General features: G+C 39.4%; 1 protein-coding gene and 1 pseudogene across 1 annotated transcript in view; both read right to left on the bottom strand.

The window, feature by feature from the left end:
- LOC103074874 (olfactory receptor 10Q1-like) overlaps window positions 1-1057 on the bottom strand; it is a 1106-nt gene extending 49 nt beyond the window's left edge. The window contains 3 exon segments of the mRNA XM_082931017.1: window positions 1-416; window positions 418-926; window positions 1042-1057. The exon segment at window positions 1-416 is cut by the window's left edge and continues 49 nt beyond it. Coding sequence (XP_082787143.1) covers window positions 1-416; window positions 418-926; window positions 1042-1057 — 941 coding nt within the window.
- A 949-nt stretch (window positions 1058-2006) lies between these two features.
- LOC103074594 (olfactory receptor 10Q1-like) lies at window positions 2007-11183 on the bottom strand (annotated as a pseudogene).
- Window positions 11184-12680: the final 1497 nt, after the last annotated feature.

Genomic DNA, 12680 nt, shown 5'->3' with positions numbered 1-12680 from the left:
GCATTCCTCAGAATGCCTTTGACATCCTTGTTCCGCAGAGTGTAAATCAGGGGGTTGAGAAAGCGGGTGACAGAAGTGTAGACCAGGGCGATCCTCATCCTCTGGGGTGCTGGACTGCGGACTGGTAGGTAGACCAGTCTGCAGCAGCCATACTGCAGCAAGACCACGGTGAGGTGGGAGAATCAGGTGGAGAAGGCTTGGTGGCGGCCCTCAGCAGAACGGATACGCAGGGTGGCGGAGGTGATGAACACATAGGAGACAGAAATAAGGATGAAGGGGACGGTCAGAACGAGGATGCTCACGACATAGAGGACAGCCTGGTGCAAGCGGGTGTCCTCTCAGGCCAGCCGCAGGACCGGCGGCACATCACACAGGAAGTGGTTGATTTCCCGGCGGTGCCCGCAGAAGGGCAGGGGGGAAGATTAAGGAGATGAGCTGCAGGGAGAGGAAGAGGGCCAGGCCCATGGCACAGACCACCATTTGGATGCACAGCTTCTGGGTCATGATGAGCGTGTCGTGCAGTGGGTGGCAGATGGCCACATAGCGATCATAGGCCATGACTGCCAATAGAAAACAGTCAGTGCTGCCAAGGGCGACAGAAAGGAACATTTGGGTCCCACAACCAGCTAAGGGAATGGGCTTCCGGGCCTCCAGAATGTTGGAAAGCATCAAAGGCACCACAACAGAGGTGTAGCAGATTTCCAGGAAAGACAGATTGGACAGGAAAAAATACATAGGGGTCCGGAGGGCGCTGTGTGCTTACACTGCCCGGATGATGGCTGTGTTGACCCAAAGGTTCATCAAGTAGAGGAGGGGGAAGAGGATGAAGAGGAGGGCCTGGAATTCCAGGACGGTGGTGAAGACTCGAAACACAAACTCAGTGGGGCCGGACTGGTTGAGGACAGGGCTTCTCGCAAACACGTCTCCTGCACAAGAAGAGCAGAAAGTGCTGAACCTTCCTTTACTGAGTTACTTAATTGCCTGAGTAGAATCAGGGATTTAAAATTTGATTTTTGATTTGGAATTACCTATTTAGTATACCGTTTCCAATCTCCATGTTTGGGAATGAATTCACAATAGAGGGCATGGTATATTCTTCCTTGGAAATCTTCAAGAACGGGATAGATTCTAATCTGTGAAAGTTTCTGGTGATAGAGATGTCGTCAGATGTTCCTGGAGAAACTTTTTTTTTTTAACTCTGGTATTTAAAATCCAATTGACAAACGCTAATTCTTTGCTTGTATTTAATTAAACTAAAGAGTTGTATACAGTTTTACTTTGTTACCCATGGGGGATTGCTTCCAGGACCTCCTTGGATACCAAAATCCATGAATGCTCAAGTCGCTTTTATAAAATTGGATAGCATTTGCCTATAACCTACACATATCTTCCCGTTTACTTTACAACCTCTCTAGATTACTCATAATACCTAATACAATGTAAATGCTATGTAAATAGTTGCTGGTGCCTGGTAAATTCAAGTTTTGCTTTTTGGAACTTTCTGGAAAAATTTTTTTCAGATATTTTCTATTGTTGATTGGTTGAACCCACGGGTGCAGAACACACGGATAGGGAGGGCCGATCTAGCTGTAGATAGTTTCAAAATTAGATAAATGAACGTGATGTTTACTTTTTTGGTAAACATTCTTTTTGAAATATAGCAAACATACAGAGAACTTTACAAATTCTAAGTGTACAGCTTGATCTGTTTTTTACACAGTAAATATACCAATATAAACACTACCAAGATTAAGAAATAGAACAATTCCAGTAAACTATAAGCATTCTTTATGTCTTCTCTCAGTCCTTAACCTTCACAAAGATAACTACTCTCTTGACTTTTATCACTGAAGATTAGTTTAAGCTTCAATTTATATATGTAATAAGGAAGTGTGTACTTTATTGCAATTGGCTTCAACATTATGTCTGCAAAGTTATTTTTTCTGTTTTGTATAGCAAGACTGTTCTTTCCATTGCTTTATGGTATCCCATTTTTTATGGCTATACTATAATTTATTCATGAATTTTTCACTTTTCATCCAGTTTTGAGTCCATATAAAACTAGGCTCCCGGCGGTGCCCGCAGAAGGGCAGGGGGGAAGATTAAGGAGATGAGCTGCAGGGAGAGGAAGAGGGCCAGGCCCATGGCACAGACCACCATTTGGATGCACAGCTTCTGGGTCATGATGAGCGTGTCGTGCAGTGGGTGGCAGATGGCCACATAGCGATCATAGGCCATGACTGCCAATAGAAAACAGTCAGTGCTGCCAAGGGCGACAGAAAGGAACATTTGGGTCCCACAACCAGCTAAGGGAATGGGCTTCCGGGCCTCCAGAATGTTGGAAAGCATCAAAGGCACCACAACAGAGGTGTAGCAGATTTCCAGGAAAGACAGATTGGACAGGAAAAAATACATAGGGGTCCGGAGGGCGCTGTGTGCTTACACTGCCCGGATGATGGCTGTGTTGACCCAAAGGTTCATCAAGTAGAGGAGGGGGAAGAGGATGAAGAGGAGGGCCTGGAATTCCAGGACGGTGGTGAAGACTCGAAACACAAACTCAGTGGGGCCGGACTGGTTGAGGACAGGGCTTCTCGCAAACACGTCTCCTGCACAAGAAGAGCAGAAAGTGCTGAACCTTCCTTTACTGAGTTACTTAATTGCCTGAGTAGAATCAGGGATTTAAAATTTGATTTTTGATTTGGAATTACCTATTTAGTATACCGTTTCCAATCTCCATGTTTGGGAATGAATTCACAATAGAGGGCATGGTATATTCTTCCTTGGAAATCTTCAAGAACGGGATAGATTCTAATCTGTGAAAGTTTCTGGTGATAGAGATGTCGTCAGATGTTCCTGGAGAAACTTTTTTTTTTTAACTCTGGTATTTAAAATCCAATTGACAAACGCTAATTCTTTGCTTGTATTTAATTAAACTAAAGAGTTGTATACAGTTTTACTTTGTTACCCATGGGGGATTGCTTCCAGGACCTCCTTGGATACCAAAATCCATGAATGCTCAAGTCGCTTTTATAAAATTGGATAGCATTTGCCTATAACCTACACATATCTTCCCGTTTACTTTACAACCTCTCTAGATTACTCATAATACCTAATACAATGTAAATGCTATGTAAATAGTTGCTGGTGCCTGGTAAATTCAAGTTTTGCTTTTTGGAACTTTCTGGAAAAATTTTTTTCAGATATTTTCTATTGTTGATTGGTTGAACCCACGGGTGCAGAACACACGGATAGGGAGGGCCGATCTAGCTGTAGATAGTTTCAAAATTAGATAAATGAACGTGATGTTTACTTTTTTGGTAAACATTCTTTTTGAAATATAGCAAACATACAGAGAACTTTACAAATTCTAAGTGTACAGCTTGATCTGTTTTTTACACAGTAAATATACCAATATAAACACTACCAAGATTAAGAAATAGAACAATTCCAGTAAACTATAAGCATTCTTTATGTCTTCTCTCAGTCCTTAACCTTCACAAAGATAACTACTCTCTTGACTTTTATCACTGAAGATTAGTTTAAGCTTCAATTTATATATGTAATAAGGAAGTGTGTACTTTATTGCAATTGGCTTCAACATTATGTCTGCAAAGTTATTTTTTCTGTTTTGTATAGCAAGACTGTTCTTTCCATTGCTTTATGGTATCCCATTTTTTATGGCTATACTATAATTTATTCATGAATTTTTCACTTTTCATCCAGTTTTGAGTCCATATAAAACTAGGCAGGGCTTCCCTGGTGGCGCAGTGGTTGAGAGTCCACCTGCCGATGCAGGGGATACAGGTTCGTGCCCCGGTCCGGGAAGATCCCACATGCCGCGGAGCGGCTGGGCCCGTGAGCCATGGCCGCTGAGCCTGCGCGTCTGGAGCCTGTGCTCCGCAACGGGAGAGGCCACAGCAGTGAGAGGCCCGCATACCGCAAAAACAAACAAACAAACAAACAAAACAAAACAAAAAACTAGGCAAACACCTTTTATTCCAATCCTTTCTGATATATATTCTTTATCTATTTCCTCTTATTTGAGTATTTAAAAAACGTTTCCAACCATGAACCTAAACGTTTAAGACTTGGACAGATTCAGATGAAAGGAACCTGTAAAGGAATCAGGTAAAAATGAAATGGTGCTACTTGAGGGAAGAAAAGACAATAAGAAAACTAAAAATGCAATAGCAGAATTCAAATAGGCATTAAAACAATCAGGTGAGTAAGAGTTTTATGAGCATCTGGGAAGCGGGAAATACCTGTCAAGTAAGCACTTTCTATAGTTTGGACTACAATTTTATTTTCAATACAAAACCCCAAGAGACAGCAGAGCAATGTCTACAGAGTTTTAAGAAAAACAAATTCTTGTGAAAGAATTCTGTACCCAGGTTTAATGATTTATGCTCAAAAGCAACAGAAGGATTTTCTCAGATTAATAAGGGTTTAGGAAACACAGGCATACCTCGGAGATGTGGGCTCAGTTCCAGACCACAGAAAGAAAATGAATGTCGTGATAAAGCAAGTTACAACGTTTTTGGTTTCCCAGTGTATATAAAGTTGTGTTTACACCATATTGTAGTCTATTAAGTGTAATAGCATTATGTCTAAAAAATGGGCATACCTTAACTAAAAAATGCTTCATTGCTAAAAAATGCTAACAGTTATCTGAGCCTCAGATTTGCAATAGTGACATCAAAGATCACTGATCACAGATCATTGTAAAAAAATATAACGATAGGGCTTCCCTGGTGGCGCAGTGGTTGAGAGTCCGCCTGCCGATGCAGGGAACATGGGTTCGTGCCCCAGTCCGGGAAGATCCCACATGCCACGGAGTGGCTAGGCCCGTGAGCCATGGCCGCTGAGCCTGCGCGTCTGGAGCCTGTGCTCCGCAACGGGAGAAGCCACAGCAGTGAGAGGCCCGCGTACCGAAAAAAAAAAACAAAAAAAAACAAAACGGTAATGAAAAAGTTTGAAATATTACAAGAATTACCAAAATGTGACGCAGAAGCATGAAGTGAGCAAATGTTATTGGAAAAATGGTGCCGAAAGACTTGCTTGATGCAAGGTTGCCACAAATCTTCAATTTGTAAAAAAAAAAAAAAAAAAAAAAAAAAAAAAAGATGCAATATCTGTGAAGCACAATAAAGTGAAGCGTGATAAAATAAGGTATGCTTGCATACCATTCTAAATACAGTTAAAACAATTCCTCAACAAAAACTCTAGGTTGCTGGGTGATTAATCAGAACATATAATTCAAGATTGAGGAAGTTGTAATATAATAACCTGATTTGAGAAATCAAAGAGTAAAATATGTATTTAACACTAAATGGTTAATGCAAATATTGTTAAAAGCAAACAAATTCTAAGAATAATTATTGAAAACATATATAATATAAAATGCAAAACATTAAAATAGCTATGCATATTTAAAACCACAAATTATACAACTGGGAAATTGGTGGAGGAGGATGGGAGAAATGAAAGTATACTAATTTCCTCAATCTATGGAAGGAAGAATTCAAGAGCTATTTCATATAGATGTGACTAATTAGAGAAACCTCTATTCAAACAAGTAATTCTGAATAATAATCATCAGTAGAATATACACACAACATATCCACTCCAAACGACCTGATTTTAAAAAGTAAATATACCAATTAAAAAAAGTAAACATTGTGCAGAGAGAAAAAAGCTGAAAACAAAGGAAAATGTGAGCAAGCAGATAAGATAAAATAGCTTCACATAAGCTGAGCAAAGTAAATATTTCACTTCTGAAAATAAGTTTAAGTGAGGTTTATGTTTTATTAAAGGAGTCTCACATTTACATGAAAAAATTCAACCAAGTTTACATATACTGACATAAAAAGGCTAGCATCACTTTTATTTAGCATTGTGTTTTATGACATAGCCAATGCAAGAAGACAGAAAAAGGATGCAGAAGATTTGATTGTTTAATTTAAGGCATAACAGAACTGAAAAATTGAGATGAATAAGATATTCATAATGATGGTTAGCTCCAAATGGAATGTAGTAGGGAGTCTCAACTAATTCTTACTTAACTGATGTGTCAGATTAACCAATGCTCATCATCCCCTCTGTACAATGTACTAGATTATGCCCATGAAGCACTGAACACAAAAGACCTATGGCTTATTCTCTGATATGTTTGAACATTCCTACAACCACAAATTGAATTGTATGTCTATAAGTCAGCTGGATTTCACCCAAGCCTACTTAGACCATTTGGATTCATTTTTGTAATGATGTAATTTTATTACATTAAAATTCCAATATTTTAATTTTTTAAATTTATTTTTCATTCTTTTGGCCATGCAGCATGTGGGGTCTTAGTTCCCTGACCAGAGATTGAACCCGTGCCGCCTGCATTGGAAGCACAGAGTCTTAACCACTGGACCGCCAGGGAAGTCCTGACATTCAAATATTTTAAAAAGTGGAAGAAAACTAGAAGATAGTGTAGATAAATATTTTTCAGATCTCAGAGTACAACCAAGTGACTTAAAACCAAATGAGCAGAGAACATAAAAATATTGATATTTTGACAGAATAAAAATTTTAAATTTCTGTGTCTCAAAAGTACAATAAGCAAACTGAATAGAAAATGAAATTTTATAACCCAGAAAAAAATCATCATCAGAAAAACAGGCAATTCAAAAAAGAAGAATTCAGGGCCTTCCCTGGTGGCGCAGTGGTTGAGAGTCTGCCTGCCGATGCAGGGGACGCGGGTTCGTGCCCCGGTCCAGGAGGATCCCACATGCCGCGGAGCGGCTAGGCCCGTGAGCCATGGCCGCTGAGCCTGCGCGTCCGGAGCCTGTGCTCCACAACGGGAGAGGCCACAACAGTGAGAGGCCTGCGTACCGCAAAAAAACAAAACAAGACAAAACAAAAAATCAAAATCAAATCAATCAAAGAAATTAAGTCTCTTGAGATGCTCCCTTACTGCTTTGAAATTTGCTTCATTCCACCAGGTTAACTTTTCTGCTGAGATGTTAAAAGTTCTTGCTATAGAAGATAGAAGAGCTCTTCCAGAGAACTCATTGACACTATTTATCCTCTTCTTAAAGCATAAAATGGAATGAGGATCCATGAACCTCGTGCTGTGCAGTAGCTTCTGGAGAAGACAGGTAGACAGTGTATGATACCTCCATAATATCTAGGTGAGAATGGAGAAAAGTGTCCTTTGCATGTTAATATTCAGGAGAAGAGACACCTCTCAGAAATTTTTGACAAGAGCAGAGCAGGATGAAAGCAACATCCTTTGGAAGAATGATACTATGAACAATCCTAAGTCAAGTCCTGAGTGAGAAGACCTGTCTCCTCCTTAATGATAGAAAAGAGAGTCTAATACATCCACTTGGAGTCCAGTCTTGCCTGATTTAGTGCAATTACTTGGTGTCCTTCATGAAATCTCTTTAAAATTAATGGGTCCCGGGCTTCCCTGGTGGCACAGTGGTTGAGAGTCCGCCTACCGATGCGGGGGACACGGGTTCGTGCCCTGGTCCGGGAAGATCCCACATGCCGCAGAGCGGCTGGGCCTGTGAGCCATGGCCGCTGAGGCTGCGCGTCCGGAGCCTGTGCTCCGCAGCGGGAGGAGCTGCAGCGGTGGGAGGCCCGCGTACCGAAAAAGGCCCGTGAGCCATGGCCGCTGAGCCTGCGCGTCCGGAGCCTGTGCTCCACAACGGGAGAGGCCACAACAGTGAGAGGCCTGCGTACCGCAAAAAAACAAAACAAGACAAAACAAAAAATCAAAATCAAATCAATCAAAGAAATTAAGTCTCTTGAGATGCTCCCTTACTGCTTTGAAATTTGCTTCATTCCACCAGGTTAACTTTTCTGCTGAGATGTTAAAAGTTCTTGCTATAGAAGATAGAAGAGCTCTTCCAGAGAACTCATTGACACTATTTATCCTCTTCTTAAAGCATAAAATGGAATGAGGATCCATGAACCTCGTGCTGTGCAGTAGCTTCTGGAGAAGACAGGTAGACAGTGTATGATACCTCCATAATATCTAGGTGAGAATGGAGAAAAGTGTCCTTTGCATGTTAATATTCAGGAGAAGAGACACCTCTCAGAAATTTTTGACAAGAGCAGAGCAGGATGAAAGCAACATCCTTTGGAAGAATGATACTATGAACAATCCTAAGTCAAGTCCTGAGTGAGAAGACCTGTCTCCTCCTTAATGATAGAAAAGAGAGTCTAATACATCCACTTGGAGTCCAGTCTTGCCTGATTTAGTGCAATTACTTGGTGTCCTTCATGAAATCTCTTTAAAATTAATGGGTCCCGGGCTTCCCTGGTGGCACAGTGGTTGAGAGTCCGCCTACCGATGCGGGGGACACGGGTTCGTGCCCTGGTCCGGGAAGATCCCACATGCCGCAGAGCGGCTGGGCCTGTGAGCCATGGCCGCTGAGGCTGCGCGTCCGGAGCCTGTGCTCCGCAGCGGGAGGAGCTGCAGCGGTGGGAGGCCCGCGTACCGAAAAAAAAAAAATTAATGGGTCCCCTCAGAGGAGGAATTTCCCCAGTGGTTCCCCTTAAACTGAAGCTAACCAGAGAAAATATTTGAGAAAAATTTCTCGAGTTGATCAATTAAGCAAGATTAATGGGCACCACAGACAATTATTACATGGGAATTCTAGATGGGTATCCTCATTCCTTTTTGATCCCCAGCAGGGAACTTACTGATGTTGTGTTCCAGACAATCTCCCAGTGAGCATTATTGAAGGCACACATTCATTTCAGTTTGAGCTCACAGAACATGTGTAATGCACTAATTCAGCACTAGCCTAGGCATCTGGGGATCTGGAATCTAATTATGGCTCTGCCATGTGGTAGGTGTTGACCTCAGACAAGCAGTGGAGCTCTTATGTGGGCTTCTTTATCTGTGATATGAAGTGTTGCATTACATGGACTCCACAGATCTATTTCCTAATATTGAACATTTGGGATGTTTTTTATTTTTATTTTCTTACAACTTTAGATGAATATACAGCTAATTTAGACTATTTGAGGCAGCAGTTAGGCAGTGATCTAAGAGACGACAAGGCAGCCAGGAGAAGGGAAGGGAAAGCGTTTTAGGACAGAGGAAACAGCAGGTGAAATGGTCTTCTCTGAAGCCAAAATAAGCATATCAAATTTATCCATAAAGTCCAAAATATCTAAAATCCATGTGAGTGAATACAGCTTGCTTTTTATATTCACGACAATAGTCAATTAAAGGACTCTGTGATGGTTCTTAAAATTGAAGGGTGGTTAAGTGCATGTGGAGGCTATATTCATACTTATTTTCCTTTTTTCTCACTCATTTATATATATCTGTTCAGATGACCTCATCCCTACAAGCATATTTTACACTCCTGCAATGACAGCATAGAGTATTTCCATCAGACAGTAGGTTATAAATGTTTTTAAATGTAGTGTTTACAGTTATACGTTTTTGTGACCACTTAATATGAATAGTATTGATGTTCCAAAATTTATTAAACTATTCCCTAATACTGAACGTTTATTTTTATTTCCTTACAACTTTAGATGAATATACAGCTAATTTAGACTATTTGATTTAGTCATCTACACTGTGCTTTTAAAAATGTGCACTTTCTTATTGCTCTTTGCTTAATTTACTTGGATATTTTTCTATGATTTGCTATATATTGTGTACTTAAATTTTGTTAAGAGAATAGATAGCACGTTAAGTATTCTTACCACAATAAAAATTTTAAAAGTGCAGAAAGAGTATTTTTAAAACATAAAAGCTCTAAAGAAATCAACTTTGACAAGTTTAGGTCATATACTTGCCAACTATAGTTGGCATCTAATTAACTCAATAATAGTAAATACAATATAAATGATCTTTACAGACTTATTTCCCTTTCATGGGAGCTCCTTGATAAAACCCCAGTTTCTTGAGTCCACTAGAATTAGCCATGACAAGTTCAAAACTATATAATCAAGCATACTGCACAGTAAATGCACAGTAAACGCAATGACAAATAAGTCCAAGCTTAATAGCGTGAAACTTCAAGGCAGTGGAAATAGCTCATAACCTTGCTAATTTTTTTGAGTGATTTATCTATGCAAGGCAATTGTAATTATTTAAAATATGTTAAAAACCATGGTACCAAATGAGATTAAGATATGAGTGAAGATACAAAGAAGAAGAGGACCAAGGATTGAGCCCCAGGACACACCAACATTTGAGTGTCAGGACAATAAGAATCAAGCCAAGGAGACTGAGAAGGATGAAAATGAGGACAGAGAGGTTTAAATACTATCCATATGCTGATCATTTGTAAATGTACGTCTGCAGCCACAACCTTTCTTCTGATCTAGATATCCAAAATATATTTCAAATTCAACATATCCAAAACGTAATTCTTGATTTTCACCATTAAATTTTAAAATGTTCTTACAGGATTCCCAATTTTGGTAAATGGCATCTCATTTTTCTGCTTTTGTAGGTAAAGAAATTGAAATTATCCTTGACTCTTTTCCTTCACTCACACCTGACATCCAGTCCATATACAATTTTGTTGGCTTTACCTTCAAGATACATTCAAAATACGATTACTTGCCTAGATTGTCACAATAGAGGCCTAACAAGACACTGGTTCTTGGTTTCCTCTAAAATAGTATATTTTCTACTCTGCAGGCAGAGTGATTCACTTAAAATGTAAGCCTGATAATGTTACTTCTCTGCTCAAATACCCTCAGTGGCTTTGCATCTTAAAGCAAAATAAAAGCTCTGACTATGGCCTGTTAATCGCTCCATGATTTTGATTTTAGGTAATTTCTTATCTCCTCTCCTACCATACCACCCGCTGTTGCTCTATATTTCACTGGGTGTCTCGAGTAACTCAGCCTCCTTGCTGTTCTGTGAAGAGGAATTGATTAAATGCGTGGAGTAGGATGTCATATTACTTGGGTTTGATCCCTGGCGATCCCTGTTACTTTTTTTATTTATTTATTTTTTACCCTGGGTAGTTGTTTAACCTCCCCGTGCATCAGTTTCCTTATCTGTAAATTAGGGACAATAATGATATTCCCCTCCTAAGGTTTTGGTAAGGATAACTGAATCAAACTATGTAAGTGATCAGTAGGTCATCATAATCATTATTACCATCACCACCATCATCATCATCATCATCATCATTATCCTCCTCCATCACCTGTCACTTCACCATAACCATCTCTCTCCTCCGCTTCCTCCTCAGCAGTAGCAGCACTGAGCATGCCAGTCAAACTCCCAACTTAATAAATCTGCACTTGCTCTTTGTTCTGCCTGATATGCTCTTCTGACAGATTTACATATGCCTTGCATTTACACTACCTTCAAGTCTCTGCTCAATATTGCTTCATACGAGAAGGCTTCTCGTGTAGCTTTGTGTGAAGTAACAACCCTGTCACTCTTCATCCCTCTTATTTTGCCCCATTTTTCTCCATATTGCATAATAGCAATTGATGTATTTCATTATAAATTATTACCTACTTTATTTTCTGTATCTGGGACTTTGTTTATCTTAATCCTGTATTCTCAGAGTCTAGAACAATGTCTGCATTGCATTAAATGTTTATTTGAATAATTTATGAATCCTCCTTTTCTCTTAAACTCTCTCATGTATTTCAATATCCTCATGTCTCTGGCTCTATTCTGTGTGATTCCTCAACCCTGGTTTCAATTTACTCATTCTCATTTTGACTTGTTTTGTCAAATATTTATGCCACCTATAAAAAATTCTAAAAATAAAATCGACTATTTTTTTGATTCCACCTTTTTTTTTTTACTTGTTCTTTCCTATATTGGTCTATTTCTAATCATAATTATGATTTTCATTTCATAGATTCCTGTTCTTGCTATATAGATGCTATTTCTTCCTTATTACAAATTTATTATAAATTATAATCTTTTTCACTTGTTACCTTTTTCATTATTAACATTTTCTTTGCTTTCATTTATTGTAAAATATTGACACTCTTTTGTGGCAATGGATTTCTAAAAATGCTTTGTAATTTTGCCTGGTTGCTCACCTAATGCAGGAATTTTTAAAAATATTGTTGTTTCTGCTTTGATCTATAATTTTCATTGAGTTGTTTTGTTTTTGTCTTAATCCATCTTCCTGAGGTTCATGGTTCAGAATATGTCTTATATTAAGGGACCATAGTTTTTGCCCTGGGAAATATCTTGGTTTACAGGCCCTAAACCACTAGGTGGTTTGGCTTAGTTACTGTGTATATGAATCTCTTGCCTGTCAAGGGAAAATGTATTGTTTCTGGAAACAAGCACTCTTTATGTTCAGGAAGGATCATCCAGATCTTATGTTTGTGTATGTAGACTGGTACTGGTACTCCACCACTAAGGGATATGGCTGATCATTTCTAAATATGGCCTCCAATAATTCCTCCCAATGTATATGTTTTCCCCCCTCCCCCAATTTATATGTTTTAGTCTAATCCCCAATGTGATAGTATTTGGATGTGAAGCCTTTGGGAGATAATTAGGTGATGAGGGTGGAACTCTCATGAATGGGATTAGTGCCCTTTTAAGAGAAGAAAGATACTAGAATTCTCGTTCTCTTTACCGTATGAGAATACAATGAGAAGATGGTGGTCTGCAAACCAAGAAAAGTGTCCTCACCAGACACTTTTGCTGGCACTTTGATCTT

This window comes from Lipotes vexillifer, unplaced genomic scaffold, assembly GCF_000442215.2.
Source record: "Lipotes vexillifer unplaced genomic scaffold, Lipotes_vexillifer_v1.1 scaffold977, whole genome shotgun sequence".
NCBI lineage: Eukaryota > Metazoa > Chordata > Mammalia > Artiodactyla > Lipotidae > Lipotes > Lipotes vexillifer.
The sequence above is the reverse complement of the archived record's forward strand: the minus strand, read 5'-3'. Positions and strand labels throughout refer to the sequence as shown.